The sequence below is a fragment of the Sminthopsis crassicaudata genome, chromosome 1, assembly GCF_048593235.1.
Source record: "Sminthopsis crassicaudata isolate SCR6 chromosome 1, ASM4859323v1, whole genome shotgun sequence".
Classification (NCBI taxonomy): Eukaryota; Metazoa; Chordata; class Mammalia; order Dasyuromorphia; family Dasyuridae; genus Sminthopsis; species Sminthopsis crassicaudata.
The window spans coordinates 627,693,726-627,713,857 of record NC_133617.1 but is presented as its reverse complement, the minus strand read 5'-3'; the positions used below and the strand labels follow the sequence as shown (position 1 = coordinate 627,713,857).

General features: G+C 40.5%; 1 protein-coding gene across 1 annotated transcript; it reads right to left on the bottom strand.

Annotated features, from left to right (window-relative positions):
- Window positions 1-449: 449 nt before the first annotated feature.
- Window positions 450-18,708, bottom strand: LOC141564970 (eukaryotic translation initiation factor 3 subunit C-like). The gene is given in 25 exon segments (XM_074307920.1): window positions 450-544; window positions 546-607; window positions 699-770; window positions 773-860; window positions 986-1,073; window positions 1,174-1,239; window positions 1,375-1,406; window positions 1,408-1,535; window positions 2,020-2,355; window positions 2,358-2,382; window positions 4,799-5,023; window positions 5,256-5,446; window positions 8,032-8,125; window positions 8,339-8,464; window positions 8,692-8,833; window positions 9,047-9,150; window positions 9,303-9,456; window positions 9,940-10,067; window positions 10,256-10,365; window positions 10,490-10,544; window positions 10,756-10,881; window positions 11,025-11,214; window positions 11,380-11,445; window positions 16,014-16,164; window positions 18,510-18,708. Coding segments are annotated over 24 exon segments (2,733 nt in total). The 5' UTR covers window positions 16,115-16,164; window positions 18,510-18,708; the 3' UTR covers window positions 450-520.
- Between the last annotated feature and the right edge of the window lie 1,424 nt (window positions 18,709-20,132).

The following is a 20,132-nucleotide window of genomic DNA, read 5'->3' as shown; positions in this document are numbered from 1 at the left end:
ACTTATCACATCAGAACAGTTCGAGCACACAGCCAATGTAACTTGACACTTAGTATTTGATGAACTGACTTAAACATATACAAAGATTGTGAGTATTCTCTCAATAAACATTGTTAATGGCCCAAACAGTTAAACTGGTCAGCATAAGAAGGTACCTTAGAAGACTAAATTAATTTTTTTCCCCCCTTAATACACAAATTACTTGGAGTCAGCACACACAAAAGTCAGTGCTCTTCCCTCATCTTCCATGCTTTAAAGTGATACTGACCCATGCCTCAGTCAGAAGAGCTTGCAAGTTTGTGGCTCTTCCCTCAGAGGGCCTAATCTGTGGACATTCCAGTCTAGTGCTTGAGCCATTAGTGAGCGACTTTACTTGAGCTCAAAGAACTCCTCCCCAACAAACAAAATCCATGTTGGTTATGACAGCACTACTACCTTCCAGAATCATGTCAACACAATATAGACTTTTAATTACGCTGCCAAGAAAGTTACATTTCAAGGGCTGTGTGCCCTGCAGAGATCAGTAGGAAGTCTGTGACTGTTGTTTGGCGGTAGCCTCCTCGACGCATGTAGCCTCCCTCATTTTTTCGGTAGCCATCTTTCTGATCTGGAGGAGGAGAAGAGAGGTCAATATAGAAAAGAAAAAAGAAAAAAAAAAAATCACAGAAACAATAAATGGGATGGAAGGGAAGAGTTACCTCTAAAATAACCTCCATAGGTGCCCTGCTTGTGGTCAAATACACGCTCATTGTTTTCTACCAAGCTACCAGTTTTTCTGCCAGCTGCAGGGCCAGGTTTTGCTGGGCAGTAGGCTCAGTGCGGTGCATCACCACTGTCTGTGTGGGCTGGTCTAGAGAGGCCTTGGTTCGGAAACAGGGAAATAGGATTAGTTAGAAGGAAATGCATTTTCCCCAAACTGGTTTCTTTCCTCTGAAAATAACTTAACTCCTCCCTTAAGAAACTACCATTCTCCTTTCTTCCTTACCATAAGCTCCTCACTAATGATCATTTTGCTGATTATGGAATGAACAGTGGGCAGATCTAGCTGGAACATATCAGACAAAGTCTCCATGCTGGAAAGGAAGGAGGAAAAAATTAAGAAAGCAAGGTTATTTATCAACTAAGCTTAGTCCCTTTTCCCTCCCAAGACACAGATTCCCTATGCCTTCACACCTAATAGAGTCGTAGACACTGCTATAGGTAAAAAGATAGGTGCGCAATGACTCTTCCTGGATCTTCCTGTGGGGAAAAAATAAGAAAGGTAACTAGGTATGTGCTCCTATCTTCTATTCTCCCCACCACCCAACCAGCTCCGGGTGCTCCCTCCCCTCTGCCTAGCACCAGCACATCAAGGTCTCTCATTCCCATTTTTACCTAACTAGCATGGTACGGACTTTGTTGGCCTCGAGGGAACAAATCCCAGACTTTTCCATTCATCTTCTCATTAATAATAAAACTGTGGCAGGTCTTCCAGTCACCCATCTTCATGGCTTTAGAAGCTGCTACTACATGTTCCCTCATAGATTCAGGTGGACCTAAAGAATTGGACAGGTGGTATAAAAAGACCTGGGACCATTTTTAAAGATACAGTCCTAGAATTGAGACAAAAAAGCAAGAGAAGTCCTTGTCTTCATTTATTACAACAGGGAAACCATACAAAGTGAGAGGAAGACAGATTCTAAAAGCAGTGATACCCCTAATTAGCAATGACCTGAAGTAATTAAGTCACTTCCCCCTTCATTTATATAAGTGTCCTTTTTACTTTTAATATTGTTAGTGAAATCAGAGACAACTTTCTGTTTCCACACAATGTTTAAAATCTTCATGGATACACAGAGGGATAGTGAACATATTCTAGGAAACACTTCTGTACTTGCAGTTGCTTTATGAAGAGTCATCATATCATAATCACCAGTGAAAAAACTCTATTCTAAGCATGTCAAAGGATCCCCACTGAGATCAGGCAAGAAGAACCAAGCCTACAGCCAAGCCAAGTAGCCCTAGGTCACTGCACCTTACCAAGCAAGGGCTGCCGCTCGCCCACTCGAAGTTGATGATGGAACTGTTTGCTGATCATGCGCCTCCGAGCATCACTTTCGTGGGCTGCCATGTATGGGATTTCCAGAAGCATGGCAGACACCAAATACACACATTCAAGCAGCTCCAGGTTGATATGCAAGTGGAAGGGCACCTGGCGTCGACGTTCCACCTTCTCTTGCTCCTGATTTCGCTCCTGCAGGCTCCTGAGCAGCAGACCCTGGCCCAGTAGCTCCTTAGCACGCCCACTAGACTGGATGTCCAGCAAGGCATTGTGTGCATCTTTGGTTAGGCCCTGGCGGAAAGCACAGATGCCAACTGCACCATGGTACGGTTATAAAGGATCTAGGGGGGAAAAAAAATTCAGCTCATTAAAAGGAAAAGGAGACAAACTCAGGACTTACTATTTGATGAACAAGAATAAAAAATTGTGTCTGTGCTATCATTACATGAGATAACTCCCAGATAAAAAAGCTCCCTCTGATCAATGCAGGTCAAGGCTTTCTAGGAATCTTTCCCCCAGTTTTTTGGGTTTTTTAAAAGTATTTTGTTTTTCAAAATACACACAAAGATAGTTTTCAACATTCATCTTTACAAATTTTTGAGATCTAAATTTTTCTCCTTTCCTCCTCCCTTTTCAAGACAGCAAGCAACCTGAGATTTTCTCAGCATTTTAAGAACTGTCTTGAGCAGTGGGTGCTAAGGGCCACAAAGACTTGAACTCAGGTTTTTCTGGATGTGAGGCTGACAAGCTGTGAACATGTGAAGGACATAAGTCTATTTATTCTAGCTACTTCCATTTCCCTTTACATGATGAATGAATACTCACCCTGTGTCCTAATCCTCAAGTATTTTAGTCATCTCACACCTACACAACCCTTTTCTGACAACCACAATCTGCAATGTTATTGTTATTCTCATTTTACAAATGAGGAAGATGTTCAGAAGAAAAAAAAAAAAAAAAGAGACTTATTTGATCTATATCCCAAAGAGGTCACAAAAGAAGGAAAAGATCCACAGGTGCAAAAATGTTTGTAGCAGCTCTTTTTGTAGTGGCAAGGAACTGGAACCTGAGTAGGCGCCCATCAGCTGGGAAATGGCTCATTAAGCTATATAAATCTATATAAAAGTAATGGAATATTATTATTCTATAAAAAATAATGAACAGGCTGATCTCAGAAAAGCCTGTACATGAACTGATGCTGAGTAAAGTGAGCAAAAGTAGGATAACATTGTACATAGTAACAAGATTATCAATCAACTATGATTTTTAACAATACAATTCTAAAACAATTCCAATAGAGTTGAGATGGGAAATGTCATCTATATTCAGAAAGAACTGTGGAGACTAAACTGTGTATGAATACTATTTTCACCTCTTTTTTGTGTGCTTTATCCCCATTTTTTCCCCTTTGTTTTGGTTTTTCTTTCACAACATGACTAATATGAAAGTATATTTAAAATGATTATACATGTATAACCTGTATCAGATCAATTGCTATCTTAAGGAGGGGAAAGGGAGGGAGAAAAAAATTTGGAATTCAGACTCTTACAAAAATGAATGTTGAAAACTATATTTACATATAATTGGAAGCATTATTGAAATTAAAAAAAAAACAAAAAAAAAACTATGTGGGCAGCTTAGATTGCATACAGCCCTGAAGTCAGGAGGACCAGAGTTCAAAATACGGCCTAAGACACTTAATGCATCCTAGCTGTTCCAACCCTAGCAAGTCACTTAACCCCAACTGCCTCAGCCAAAAGAAATTTTAAAAGTACGTGAGTTAGAAATCAAACTTAAATTAATCTTTTATAACTCAAACACCTTTCTTAGTATCCCAACCAAAGAGTCATAGTATTATTAATTTTGCATTTCAAACTTTTCATGAGATAAAATATTTTAATAGGTTCACCTAGCATCTCATAGACCACTTTGTATTTTTAATAGTTCACCAAACCACAAATTTCAAAGAACTTAGAATAAAACATAAATGTTAATTAGTGGACTCTAAAATTAAAATTGTACATTTTGGGGCAAAAAATTTCTTTGACTTGTATGCCACGAAGAAGCTAAAAACTCTTTTGAGACCCAAAGAGGAGCATGGAACAAGCAAAATCTAGGCAACAATAGCCAGAAATACCATTCAGTTTGGAATTTAGCAGTTTTCATTAATATTTCTTCTAACAATCCTACGAACCTAGCATGTTTTCTCTGAATTTATTTGAGATGAAGATGATCCATTCTGAGGAGTTCAATAATTATAGCAAAAAGTAATGAAAAGCAGTATCTCTATGGCTAAAAGTAAAGTCCGCTGGATGTGTTCCAAGGACAATCTGCAATTCCAACAAGACTGACCCAATTCAGAAAACCTCAAACCCAAGGACTGCTTTCTTGACATTCTTGGTTCCCCAAGTTGAAGAAGTTCCTCAAACTGCAAGGTCTATGTATTCCCCAGAGCATCCAGCAACGCTCTACACGTTAGCCACTCCGTGTTGCTTAATGACAAACCAGAGCATCAAAGACATGAGGAATTAAAGACTCTGAGTCTCTAACTTAAATGTTCATGAGCCAGACCTGTGCCTCTTCTGGTTAAACCAGTCTGTAACTAGAGAGGAGCCCAGAACTGCCTTTTCCCCGTCTTGAACACATGGATCTCTAGGACTCTTTCCAACCACAGGAACCAATCCTGGCTCCATTGTGAACTTCCCTTTAAAAAAAAAAAAATCCTCTGTCCTCTCTCCACCTACTTTACCCTCCTACCTGCACAGGAGGGTCTGCATGTTGAATATTATCCTGTAGGTGACTCATGAGCATGAGGTCCCGAGCCTGGTACCAGCGAGAATGAAGAGCATGGTGGTAGATGTGGCAGAGGATTGCACATGTCCGAATTCTGTCTGTCCGATCCTTGGCATATATGTACTTGCACAGCCTCTCCATCAATACAGCTGAATCCTCCCCCTCATTTTCAGCCTGATCTTGCTCTGACTGGAAAAACAAGAAACAGGGCTGGAGTTCAGAGTGGAAGACACTAGGAAATCCCAGGCACAGCATGATCTCTCAATACCACCCTCACAAACACTAGATTTTCTAGGAATTCCAAAAAAGATCCAATATCAAAAGTCAATTTCTAACTCATCACATGAGTCTCTCTCAATGACAAACTTGAAAATCAATAGCCCAAATATCCTAGGGGTCTTTTCTTCCCCAAGCCTTGTACCTTTGAGGACCCTTCAGGGGGAGCAAGCTGTCGCTGATGGGCCTTATAGTCGAACTTGTAGTAGGTGTGTAGTACTCGTCGAAGGTAGATGCGGCAGATCTCCTCAGTTGTTCCTTTTTCTTGCAGATAGCGCTGAACACGTTCAATGATAGCACAAACCCGGGCCTCATCTTTGAGATGCTCCACATATTCTGGCATATAAGAAAAACATTTGTTTTCTTTGGAAAAAGTCTCCCCTGCCCAGAAATCTTACAGAAACAATAGCAACTTAAACCCTTTTAAAGATTCAAAAAAATGCTTTATATCCTCTCATGTCATTTGATCTTCCAACAAACCTACAAAGTTATCATCAACTCCATTTTACAGATAGAAAACTAAGCATGCAAGAGGCTGAATGATTTAAACATGATCAAACAGTAAATTCCAGAGGCATAATGTGAGCCCAAGGAACCTACAAGTAGCAGCAGTTTAAAACTCAACTGGCTAGTTCCACTGGGCAAATGCTCTCTCCTTGCTGTCCACATAGGAAATCAAATCCTTACCTATAGGTACTCTGCCTAAAGGAATTTTAATCACTGAAATCTCACAAGTTATTTTGGCTTTACAGATTTCTTTGATGCAAGCAAGAGGAAAATTTTTTCTCTTCTTCTCCCCCCCCAATTTCCTACTTATTTATTCAATCATTAAGAAGGGGGAAAAAAAAAAAAAACCTGGAATAATGCACTTTATTGGCCAATATAGTTTCTTTTATGATTTCTTGAAATGAAGAATTGGAAAACCAGGCTTTGATAAAGCCCACTGAGATTCAGATGAAGCTACCTGACCATGCCTCAAACTCTTCCCCAGGGCCCAAACCCAAACCATTCTGACCCTCACTAATGGCTTGGAAAGCAGCTTCCAAGCCTGTCTTGCTCACTGAGTTTTAATTACTTTCTTACCAAGTCTAATTCCTGCCCTGATCACTGAACAAGCATTACCTCAGACAAAATGAGAAGTGGGAAAGACCTTAGCTAGGAAAGGCCAAGACCTCCCACTGTATTGGGGGCCTTTTCCAGTTGTCCTGATCTGTATCTTGCCACTGGATCCAAATGGCTCCAGAGGAGAATGAAACTGGTGTCTTTACACAGCCCTGCCTCACTGATAATTAATTCACGTGCAAGTGAGGATATCACCTTCTGAATGTCACTGGCCTTCAAGAACAGAAAAACAACAAAAAGACTGTACAAAAGCTTTCCTCCCACAGGTCTTGCTTAGTCTATTCCACTAAATGCCTCAATACATATAATGTTGCTAAAAGCACCTCTTATCTGTCTCCTTTTCTCTATTTAAAGAACTACCCCTCTAATTCAGGAGTGTTGTCACTTCTGCTCTGTTTAATCTGTTTAAAGTATTTTGTAGTCTGGAATAGGTGTCCCTCAGGAGTGAGAAGCCATGTAAACTTGAAAGACCAGGAAGAGGGGCAGCTAGGTAGCATAGTAGATAGAGCACCAGCCCTGAATTCAGGAGGACCCGAGTTCAAATCTGGTCTCAGACATTTAACATGTCCTAGCTGTGTGACCCTGGGCAAGTCACTTAACCCCAGCTTCCAAAAAAAAAAAAAAAAAAAAAAGAAGAAGAAGAAGAAAGACCAGGAAGATCCAAGGAGCCTTCCTCTGGTGAGCAGTGAAAATGCTACAATACAATAGCATTCTAATTGGTCTCACTACCTCCCATTTCACTCGAGACCAATCCATCTTTCACACAACTTGATTTTCCCAAAGTGTCAGCTCTCCAGCTAAATTGAGCATTATCTTTCAGATGGACATTCAATGATACAGGCGAATTTCATTTATTTCTGATGAAAAGACCAGAGCTGAACAAAAAATTTGACCTCCAAATATAGAATTCAAGAGAAGCATAAAAAGGTAAAAAGGAAAGAACTCTTGAGAACTATATTTCTGTTATGGATAACACAGAGTGAGGGTATAATTTGATTTTAGTCTCAGTTTCTCACAGCCTTCTCTCTCGTCTCCAGACTTCTGTACATACTAGAATGTGCTTCTGGTTTCATCATCATAGATTCCTTTCCTCAAAGCTTAGCTCAAGCATGACTTACACAAATTTTTTTCTTCCCGATACCCCAGCATTTTGTATATACCTGTACATGTACTTAAACTTCTTTTATTAGACTGAATGTTTCTCAAGGATAAGGGAATGAAAGCGGATAGGTTAAACAATTTATACCTATTGAAATATTACTTTCAAGGTCTAACTTCAAAAGCCACTCCCTCATTATTCCATACAGTGGGAAAAGAAAAAATCTGAACTATTACAAAGCTGACTTATGGTAACCCCCATGCTACACTTAAATAAAGCTTTGTATTTTGGTTATTTGTGCATGTCTTTTTTTCCCCTCCTAGTTCTTAAAAAACAGGGGTTGTCTGCTGAATTTTCTGTATCTGTCCCTCACACAGAATAGCAAAGTAATCAGCATTTGATGAATCAGTCACTGGTAAATTTCTACAACAGACTAGTTAGGACAAAGCCATCCACTTTTTGGATGACAAACCACCTTTGCTAGTGAACTCATTCATTGAGCAAGACAAAAATTGACAATTACTCCCACTGGCTAACCAGAAAATTTTGGCCCCTGGTAGTAGTCAGAAAAATATCCTGATTTCAAGCTTTCATTTTATGCATTTGAGAGGGAAGTCGTGATATCTGAATTTTCTCCTAATAGCATTTTCCATCATTTTCATATACTTCAGTTACCCTAAGCATATATGCCCAATCTCACCTTGGGAATGAGGATCTGTGTTCTGCATGATCTTGGTAAACTCTTCATCCATCCTTTCCACCAGAGTTAGGATACAACCACGAACACGAAGTGGCTAAGGTGGGGGAGAAAGGAATAAGTAGTATTAAGTAGTGGTAGGGGTGGTGGTAGTAGTAGCAGCAGCAGCAATAGTAGCAGTAGTAAGTAGTAGTTAAAAAAAGTAAATTCCACCCCAAGAATAAAACTCACCAAATCTCTACCCCAAACTGAAGTCACTTTTTCTCCCCCCAATCCCCTGTCTGTTTCTCATTCTCTTTTTCCTAATTACCTGTTCAAAGTTGGATAAGTTTTCACTCTCTTCCAAGATATTTTCTCCAACAAAGATGTTAGGGTTTGCAAACAAGATGTCCATCAATTCATTGATGCAGTCTAAACACTTCTGCCACATCTCTGGCTGCCAAGAAGTGGGAAGAAAAAGAGGTTAAGGTACAAATGGAAGTATACAGAGTCTGAAACCAGTATATTTCCTTTTAATACCCTGCCTTAAGCATTTTTTAAAAGCAACTTATACAAATAAGATTGTTTTTCCATTTCTTCGATTATTCATATAGGAGCAAAATTTTAAATATTCTTTTCCTCAAAGCCAGTCCCAATTCTTAACCACAAAATACTTTCACTCACCTTCATATACGTGGCCAGATTAGGATTGTAGTCATAGAGGGAAGCAATGATGTTAAATTTGATCTTAACAATTACTCCTTCACCTAGATTATTTTCTGCTGCAATCTGAACCAGCAGTTGCAGCAGCTCAATTTGGGCTGCACTGTATAGGGAGAGAAAGGAAGGAGGATTAAAGGAGAAACCTCAAAGCCCAATCCATAAAAACATCTTTCTTTCCATGGGCAACAGCCTCTCATTATTCCTCTTAGTATCACTTTGGTGAAGGCCTGGTCTCTTAAAAGCTTTCAAATCCAAAACTCCCTCCCACCAACCCTTCCTCTGTGTAGAAAGAATAAAATTCAGTGACAAGCCTCACCGGTCAGTTCCTTTTTTGCCACGAGCTTGCAGGATCTCATTCAGCTTCTTGACTACAATTGCATGGGTGATCTCTGTTCCCTTGGCAAACATTTTAGGCTTCTCCTAGGCAACACATGCCCCCGTCACACCCAAGGCCATCAAAGTACCCTCTTCAACAAAATTCCCACTTTGCCTTGACAGTACTTTTAGCCCCCATTCCCCTTTATTAACCCCCAAACCTCCAACATATGACATGTCAGCCCTGAAAACCTCACCTTGACAAGTGGTGCCCCTCCTCGAACCCTTTCCCACTCCCCGCCTTCATTATCTTCCTCTTCCTCATCTAGGCGCTTAGATTTTCGATCGTGCTTTTTCTTGGCTTTGTCCTCTCGCTTCTTCTCTGCAACCTTTTTGTCTGTGGTGCTCTCTCTGTAAAAAGATACAGCAGATACAAAAAGATGTGAGATTAGAACTGATACCCTCTAAGAGCCTCAACTCTCAGTTCTCCTGTTCTACCATTCCTCAGTGTCCCTTCTCTCTCCTGATCTAATTTCAGGCTCTAGCTAGATTCAGAGAATCTATGGCTCACCATCAACCACAAAATCCAGGATCTGGATTACTAACAGATATGCCCCACACAAGTGCCCAGGAACACAATCTTTCAAAATAACATGGTCAAGTCATCATACAATGCTAGATGTTTGCAATTTAGCCATCCACTTATAACACTACTGTGGGATGCCATAATGCCATTGTATCTAACCAAAGTATATAAGAACTACTAGGTCATCCTCCTGCTACAGTCAAAGTGCACAAGAACATATATGTATAATGATATAGAGTTCCATAACTGGAGTAGTCAATCTTAAAATTAATCTAAATTAGCTCTACAACTTCCCTTGCTTTACTCACTTTTTAAGGAATTTGGAAGCCAACAACGTATATTTCCCATCATCTTCCTCGGAATCAGAATCTGAGGAAGTAGAATCTGAACCCCAATCTTCATCATCATCTGAATCCTCAGAGTCCTCATCTTCATCCTTAATGAACGAATAGCAGGAGATGGCCAAAACCCATTAAGCAGTTTGAAGGTGGAAGGGATATTGCTGAAATTTTCATGTAGTTTCCAGTATGTGGAATCAAATTTTATAAGGCTTCTCCATGGAACTAACTCTGACCTAAAGCAGGCAGACTTCCCCAGTCCCCATCTTTCCTCCCCAGATCTCACCTCCATCTTCTTGAGGAATTTGCGACTTTCCCCAGATGGTGCCTCAGACTTCTTCTTGAGGAAACTTGTGGCACTAAGACCATCCTCATCATCATCTGAAGAGGAAGAACCTGGAAAGGAAGTCCAAGTGAAGTTAAACAAGTAGCAACAAGGTCAAAGAACAAAGAAACCACAGAAAGAAAACATCTTCCCAACTTCTGTCTTCTTTCTTTCCAATCAGTACTTCACTCATACCTTCTGAATCCTCCTCATTTTTCTCAGCATCCTCATCTGCAGACTGCTCAGGGTTCTGGAAGAGGAGAATGGCAGGAGTGAGGGATGCTACCACTCCCTGAAAATATCTGGCTCCATCCCATCCCCCCAAACTGGTCATACTCCAGCTTTCTAGTCATTTGGTCTAATCCAAAACCTAGCACAATATTGGCATAATAGCCACTTAACAAAATGCTCAATGAATGAAACAAGTACAGAATACTGCAGTGCGATGCAATTTTCCCGACCTGCTTATAACTGGTGATCTGGGCTTCATAATCCCGATTATATTTACGGATCTTCTGACGCAAGGTGCTCAAAGCCTTTGCATTGTTCTTGTTCATTTTTTTCTTTCCCTCCTTGTCTTCCCATAGCTAAGGGACCAGAAAAGTAAAAATGTGAAACAAGGCAAGACAGTGAGGATGAGATGCTTTCCCAATCCAAGTCCCAGGACAGAAACAGCACTGAATTCTTAAGTCTCTTCTGTCCCACTAAAATCCCCACTGTAGCCTCAAACCTCATTCAGATAGTCCTCCAGATCAGCCAGGATGCGAATATAGAATCGGGGAACACCTTCTTTGTCCACAATGCTCTTGGCTTTTCCAAATGCCTTTCCCAGGAGTTCAAATTCCTCAAGACATTTAGTGACATCCCGGATTTTCATGGCATTCCGGATGGTTCGGATAAGGTTGGTCAGCTCTTCAAACCTGATGGGAAGGAAGGCTCACATCAAAGACAAGCTCTTAAACCATTCCCTTTCAAACCCTGATCAGAAAAATCAAATGTCCTCCATCCTCTCCAACTACTACCTACAGAAAAAAACTCCTTTGACTTCTTCACCTTTAGGATCCCATCCTTAACCCCAGATTCACCTTTTGTCCTTGGCACTTCGAACAACCCGCTTGGTATCCTCCTCATCTTCACTCAGCAACAATGGCCTGTGGAGAGAAAGTGATCATAAATGACTCTGCTCAAAGAAGTCTTGAAAACCCCCATCATTTCTTCTGATTGGTATAGAAAGAAAAAATTGAATTATATGCTATTACATGAATCACTTCTTCTAAAACACCTCTCCCTCCCCACTCCTCCAAAGAATCAGGTTCACCCTGTATGTGCAAGAATGTTTGTGCCAGCCCTTTTTGTAGTGGCCAAAATCTGGAAACCGAGTGGATACCTATCAATTGGAGAATAGCTGAATAAATCGTGGAATATGAATATTATGGAATATTATTAATCTGTAAGAAATGACCAGCAGGATAATTTAAGAAAAGCCTGGAGAGACTTACATGAACTGATGCTGAGTGAAATGAGCAGGACCAAGAGATCATTATATACTTCAACAACAATACTATATGATGATCAATTCTGATAGATGTGGCCATCTTCAATATTGAGATGAACCAAATCAGTTCCAATAGAGCAGTAATGAACTGAACCAGCTACACCCAGAGAAAGAACTCTGGGAGATGACTATGAACCACTACATAGAATTCCCAATCCTTCTATTTTTGTCTGCCTGCATTTTTTATTTCCTTCACAGGCTAATTGTACACTATTTCAAAACCTGATTCTTTTTGTACAGCAAAGTAACTGTTTGGAAATGCATACATATATTGTATTTAACTAATACTTTAACATATTTAACACGTATTGGTCAACCTGCCATCTTGGGAAAGGGGTGGAGGGGAAAGAGGGAAAAAGTTGGAACAAAAGGCTTGGCAATTGTCAATGCTGAAAAATTACCCATGCATATATCTGGTAAATAAAAAGCTATTTAAAAAAAAAAAAAAGAAAGAATCAGGTCCACAATATGCAAAAAGCCAGTTCTAGGTATCCTGGAGCACACAAAGATGGGTAAGATATTGTCCTCATCCCCATTTTGAAGCTGGTTACCTTGGAGAATTCTTTGGATTTCTATAGGCAGTTATGATAAGAACAACATATCCCCATATAGAAGGGAATGGGTAGTGTGGACTAGCTGAAGCTTAAGAACAAGGGTTCTCAAACTACGGCCAGTGGGCCAGATGCAGCCTGCTGAGGACATTTATGTGGCCCACAGGGTTATGGCAAATGGGCTGAGGGGCGGAGACAGAGTGTGAGTTTTGTTTTTATAGTCCTGCCCTCCAACAGTCTGAGGGACAGTGAACTGGCCCTCTATTTAAAAAGTTTGAGGACTACTGCTTAAGAGGATATAAAAGGGAAGAATGTGAAATAAGGGAGGAAAGATAGTTTGGGGTCAGATAACATATGAATATGAATGACAAGCTAAAGTTTGGACAGTAAATAGTGGGAAATCATTGAAGGATTTTAACCATAAGGTTAACATCGATCTTTCAATCTGATAGTATATGCAGAAGAAATTAGAGGGGAAAAAAATGACAGCAGGGAAACTCACTTAGCAGACTAAAGCAATAACCCTAAAATAGGAAGTCAACTTTAACTTCCCTTTTAGTCTTCTAACTAGATCATCTTCCAGAACATGTCAAACTAACAGTGGGTATCCCTTAAGGCTCTACACTGGGTCCTTCTTTCTTTTCTAGCTATACTATCTTACTAAGCTCCTATGAGGAGTTCCATTGTTTTCTCTATAAAATGATCCAAATAAAAAAATCCGGTCTTAATTTCTCTCCCTCGCTAGTCAGACATTAACATCCCATCCATATAGAATCCATGTGTTTTCTTTCTCTCCAAACCTCTCCTCTTCTAGTTTTCCTATGAACCACCATCATCCTGTCACTAAAATTGACAACCCTGGTGTCATCTTCTCTCCAAGTCTAGCATTCTATTATATACAATTTCACTTCAACCTCTAAGATCCCTTCCAATTCAAACATAAACTTGGGAAAGGCAGAATTCTTGGGGATGTGTGGGTCAGTCAACATAAATTAGACACTTACTTTATACTAGATGTGTACTATGTGCGGGAAATACATAAGCAAAAACTCCCTGCCCTTAAGAAGCTCATAATCACAGAGGACATACAAATAACCATGTGCAATAAAGATATTTACAGTGTAAATAAAAGCTAATCTCAGAGGTAAGAAGTGGAAAAAGATCTCCAACTTCTCCACAAAACACAATTCAGAAGGATTTGAATTGAAACTTGAAGCCAGAGGTGAAGAGGCAGAGCATCCAGGAGTCACACTGCAAATACAGCCAGTCATGAAGTGAGGAATAAGGACAGTTCAAGATAAAATACAAACTCCCTGGCCTTAGCAATTAAGGCCTTCCAAAATTTGTCATTAACCTACCCTTTTCAAGCCCTATGTCACTCTACTCTATTAACTTTCATAAAATATAGTTCAACCAAAACAGTCTTCTGGCTCTTCCTCGTCCTTTACAGATTTTCTTTCTCTGACAATTAAACTCCTCCCTGCTCCAATGCAATTCTCTCCTTGGATATTTTTCCTGTCCTGTGGCTTTGAATTTAATCCACTTTTTAACTTCTTTATTTCTATCCAACATAGCAACACCCAGAATAGGTGAAAAAAAAAAAAAAAAAAAAAAAATCACTGTTATGGAGTTGAATGACCTAGATTCAAATCACCACTGTTCATGATTTAGACATGAAGGTGAATAAGTTATGGTATGTGGATGTAATGGAATATAATTGTTCTATTAGAAATTAGGAAGTGACTGATTTCAGAGAAGTCTGGACTTATAGGAACTGATGCAGAGTGAAATGAGCAGAACCAAGAGAACACTGTACACACTAACAAGATAATGGGATGTTCAATGGTGATGGACTTGGCTTTTTTCAACAATGAGGCAATTCAAGGTAACTCCAACAGATTTGGGATAGAAAATACCAATCTCACATCCACAGAAAGAACTATGGAGACTGAATGTATTAGTAATGTTGCAGTATTTTCACCTTTTTTTCCTTGTGTTTTTTTCTTTCCCTTATTGATCTGATTTTTTTCTCGTACATGACAAATATAGAAATGTTTAAAAGGATTGCAGATATTTAACCCATAACAGATTTCATCCTGCTTTGAAGAGGAGGGGTAAGGTAGGGAGACAGAAAAATTTAGAACACAAAAGTTTTACAAATCTCACAACTGATGACTATATGACATGACAAGGAGCCATTTAATTTCCCTGAGTCGTTTCCCCATCTGTAAAAACAAAGGAGTTGGCCTAGATTTTTTTATGATGTCCTTTACCTCTAAATCTACACATGACCTTCTGGTTCACAACTCAAACAATTCCTCATATTCATCCTTCAATTGCCAAATAAGGCCCATTCTATAATCACCAAGAATTATCCTAATATATCACACACAAACACACACACACATACACACAACCATTGTAACCACTCCAGTCCTTTTCACTTCACACAATCTGTCAGCCTTCTGATTGGTTTTCCTAGACCCAGCATGCCTCCTCTCCTCAACCAATCTTCTATACAGTTGCCTGACAAGTCTTAAAAGTAGATTTCACCATGTCACTTTCCTATTCAAGAAGCTATCATTGTTCCCTAGTAACTAAAATCTACTTTAAATTTCTCTGGTATCTAAAGCCTTTGCATCATCTGACAACTTTTCAGACTTGAGATATATTGCTCCCCCTTACTCTTATACTCCTTACACTTGCTGCACCCTTATATGACACTGGCTCCTGTGCCTGTGGTTTTTTATAGGCTTTTTCCTCGGGAAAGCCCTATCACCTGACTTTAGTATCTAGTCATCTCTAACTCTAGTTAAAGATGAGCTCAAAGGCTCCCTCCCACATGAGACCTTTCCATAATGAATGCTTCTCCTACTTCTGAACTTGTTTTAAGCTACTTATCTGTGTATATAGTTTCCTCCAAAAGACAAGCTACTTGAGGTAAGGGCCCTTTTCCCTTACCTTTGTATCTCCGAGTGCCCACAGCTTGTTAATGGATTTTCCCATCACTAACTTATAGTAGCATTCGCTGTTGTATACAGTCGTGGGACTAACTAGTGTTTGCATTAACACTTCGTTTCACACTTTCCTTACAGCCCCCCTAAGTGGAAGTGGCTAGAAGAGGAATAAAGAGGTCTTGCTCCCTCCCCTCCGTGGATGGACAGTGGATTTGGGAGTCAGAAGAGCGGGGTGCCACCGGAAACTGCCATGCCTGGTATGGCCAAGAAAGAGTAAGTCCGCTGACAGTTCCTTCCTCTACGGAAGGAGGAATTAGGGCTGCAGAGCCACCTGGGCCCTCCTCGAAGCCAAAACTCCACAAAATCCGATTTCTCTCCCAAAAGGGAGCTAGTAGCCAGGCTGACCGGAGGAGCGGCAGAGCGGAGGGCCGCTCTTCTAGGGCTCACTTCCCCGCAATGCTCTTCCCAAGCACTGGCCTCTCCCCCGCCGTTATTCTCAGGGCACCTCGCCCTGCTCTCCCTAAGACATATCCCCCTCCCCCCCTTTCTTCCTGGGACACTCGCCCCTAAAGTGTATCTCCCACGTCCTCGCTGCTCTTTCCAAAGCACTCCCCCCTCCCCCCCGCCGCCCCCCCCCCCCCCGGAGACCCGCTCACTGTTTGCCGTAGTTGCCTCCCACGGGCTTGGGTGCCAATTCTTCCCCGGACAAAGAGGACTCGGACTCGCTGTCCGAGCCGGTGGTGAAAAACCGCGACATGGCGGCGGGCGCTGCGGACGCGACCGACCGGGCGGGTCTTGGGCTGGGGCCTGGAGACGAGAGAGAGCAGGATCGGTCAGGAGGGCGCCCTCCACTACCCTTCGCGAAGACAAGGGGCACGTGAGGCTCTGAGGGAGGTCCCCGCGAGAACCGCTCCGCTTCGGTCGCCTATCCAGGCCTGGACGCCGGGAGCACGCGGCAACAAGCGTCTCTTACCTGATCGAGGGCAGGAGGGAAATCGCGCAGAAACGAATGATGAAAGACTAGGCAAGGGTGCCTGACGTCACTTCCTCTAGGCCTCGGACTTCCGGCGCACGGCCGCCGGGAAAGATGAGCCCTAGAGTCTGGGCGGAGAGCTCCGGGCTGGGTAGACTATACTGTAGTTTATTACAAACTGAGATGAGAGGAAGCTTAAAATTCAATCTCGAACAATCTCCCAGCGCTTTAAATTTTGCAGAACGCTCTACAAGTATTTTATCCTTTGATACAATTTTAAAATTTTATCCTTATTTTTACAAATTTTTATCCTTACAACAACCGTGAGAGATTGAATTCGTAGTAGGCATTTACTAATTGTTTGTGGATTTGAGAAAATTAAGGCAGATAAAGGGTATTACTGGAAGGTAGTACTTCCTAATTTCTTTAGGTCTTAAACAGCAGCTGTTTCAAACCTCTCTCCCCACACTCTTCTTCATTTGAGATCAGCGGCTCCCATGGATTTAATTACCACACCTATGCTGATGTTTTTCAAATTTACTTATTCTGACCCAAACTCTTCTGCTGATTTCCAATCTTTCAGATATCTTAAATTCAATATATCCCAAAATCTTCATTCTTTTCCCCAAGTCCCCCTCTCCCATTTTCCCTGTTCTCACCACACCAATCTCTCAAGTTCACAACCCAGGAGTCATCCAGAATTCCTCACTTTCTCTCATCCTTTATACACAAGCTGTTAGCAAGTGCTTCCAATTTCACCTTTGTAACATTTCCCAATAAAATATATACCATAAAAAATATACCATATATCAAAAAAGTGGGTTTTTTTGTTTGTTTTGTGTTTTTTTCCCTGAGGTAATTGGGGTTAAGTGACTTGCCCAGGATCACATAGCTAGGAAATGTTAAGTGTCTGAGGCCAGATTTGAAACATTTAACTTCCCCAACACCTACACTTTAGAAAAATCATTTTATTGGCTGGGTGGAGAATAGATTGGCCTGGGAGACCAAGATCACCAATGCTACTGCAGAAAGTTAAGTGTGAGTAGAGATAAGAAGATGTATTTGAGAAATGTTGTGAAGTAGAAATGACAAGATTGGCAAATGGGATGTGAGATTAGTCTAAGGCATAAAAGAAAACACAAGTTGTGAGTCTGGGTAATTGATGGTATCCTTGATGGTAACAACTGAGAAGAAGAGTGAATTTGGGGGAAAGCTGAATTCCATTTTGAACATGTTGAAATTGAGAAAGTTGTCATCAATATTTGAGATGTGTAGAGGGCCAGAGTCAGTGGGGAAACTCTGAATAAGATATAAGACCCTTCAGCCCAGAGGGAACCTGCTAACAATGTCTGGTTCAGCTCCCCACCTCCCCTAAGGACTCTCGGCCTTCCTGAGAAGTCAGGGGGTGGTTACAACCTGTGTAGAGATTGAAGCTGAATGATACCAGGTGACAATCTACATACAATAGCAAGTTGTGTATATGCTCCAGAGAGCATAGTGTTGTTTTTTGTTACATTATAAAAAGGAAATAAACAGACTCCATTTTCCTACCATCCTCAGGAGTCCTACCTCATAACTTCTCCAGTAGGAAGGCATATCTTACTCCCCTTGGTGTGGGGACTCTAGAAAGCAACAATATATGTTGTCGCCCCCAACTAGGGGGCTCTAGAAAGCAGGACACAACAGAGATGCACAGATTATAGTAGATCTAAGAATCATTCAAAGAGATGGAAATGGAACAGATTGAAAGTTGATGAGATCACTAAGCAAGATAGCACAGAGGGGAAAAAGTCCTAAGACAAGTTTTGGAGGACACCCCTTGGAATAAAAGTGGCCTGAATGAAGACCTAGCAAAAGAGAGAGGTCAGACAGGTAAGGAAAAGGGAAATAGCAATGTCATAAAACATAGTAAGGGGAGTGTATCTGGGATTATCTCTATCAAAGACTGCCAAGAGGTCAAGAAGGATGAGTATTGAGGCAAAGCCATTAGCTTTAGTAATGAAGATATCCTTGCTAACTTTTGTTGTCCTCTCCTTTTAACACTTGACCAAAATATCCATCCAGCTGTCAAATCTTGTCAATTCTCTTTTCATACTATCTCTCAGATGTGTCCTATTTTCTCTATTCACAGTCACCCCCTTCATCCCATCGTTCCTTGAGGCCTTTCATCGACTCTTACCCAAGTATTGCAATAGCTTCTTCAGGGGATTTCCTGACTTTTCTCTCCTCTTTCCAATCTAATCTTCACACAGCTGTCAGTGATTTTCCTGAAGCAAGAGTCTGACCATGTCGATCCCCTCACAATAACTTCCAGTGGCTCTTTAAGGAAGACCCTTAAAAGGAAAAAATTACTTCAAGGAAAAAACACAATCCTTAACAATCTAGCTCCAACCTACTTTCCAACTGTCACATATTCTTTGGTCTAGCTAAAAGAACCTTCTTGTTATACATCACAGAATATTCCATCTTCCGTCTCCTTGCCTTTGCAGAAGGTAGCTGTACCCTGATTGAAATGAACACCACTACTCTTCGGCTCCTAGTTTATTTCAAAGTTCAGATCTGGAGTCAGAAAGATACAGGTTCAAATATGGCCTCAGATACTTAATAGCTGTATGATCCTGGACAAGTTAACTTCAGTTCATCAACTAAAAAAATTGGCATAATTGAGAGCCCCTATTTAGCAGTGTCAATGTAAGGCTTACAGAGGCTATTTGTAAAACACTTACCACATCTTGACACACAGTAGGTGCCTTATGCTTATTCCCTTCAAAGCTCTACTCAAAAGCCACCTCATAGATGAAGCCTCTCTTAAGCTGCTTTATGTATCACCTACCTCCCTTCAAAAAATTCATAACCTTGTATTTATTTAGTAAATATTTGTAAATATTCTGTCATTTAACAGAAGAGTGACTTACCTAAAGTTATAGGTGAATTTGAATCCAGACCCTTATTTTTACCATACTGCCTCCAACTATGTCATTTGCTACTTCATTTCTGTTTTGGATCTCTAGTGGCCAGCATAGTGCAGAAGCTTAATAAATTCTTATTATTAGAATCATTAGTATGCTGTTGTATTCTAAAGTCAAACTTTTATCATAATTTATTGTATTGCAAAAGATTTCACATGATCATATGATCTAGTTACCAACTATCTATTGGAAGAGATACTCTTCTTCCAATCCCTTCATTTTACAGAAGAGCAAACAAACACAAGGATGTATAAGTGCCCTAAAGTAACCTCTAGGAAACAGCCAAGCCCTGTGCTCTTTCCACAACACTCCATTGACCTAACCTCTAACCTCCCCTATAAAATTTTGCCATTTTCTACTCTGATTAAGTAGGAACAATGAAAGATTAAAAATTGGTTTAGAATACTTTTTGTAGCGGCAAAGAATTGGAAAATGAATAGATATCCATCAATTGGGGAATAGCTGTATAAGTTATATTTAAGTATATGAGTTATTGATCTATAAAAAATGATGAACAAGCTGACATTAGAAAGACCTGGAAGGATTTACTGATTGCTGATACTGGGCGAAACAAGAACCAGAAATACATTGTACATAGTAACAGCAAGATTATGCATTGACTTAACTATGAAAAATTTGGCGCTTCTCAGCTGTTCAGTGATCCAAGACTATCCCAATAAATTTGGATGGAAAATGCCATCTGCATGCAGAGAGAGAACTATGGAAACTGAATGTAAATCAACACATTTTATCTTCATTTCCTCCCTTTTTCTCTCATGGTTTTTACTTTTTGTTGGTTTTTTCTCTTCTAACATGATTCATAAGGAAATGTG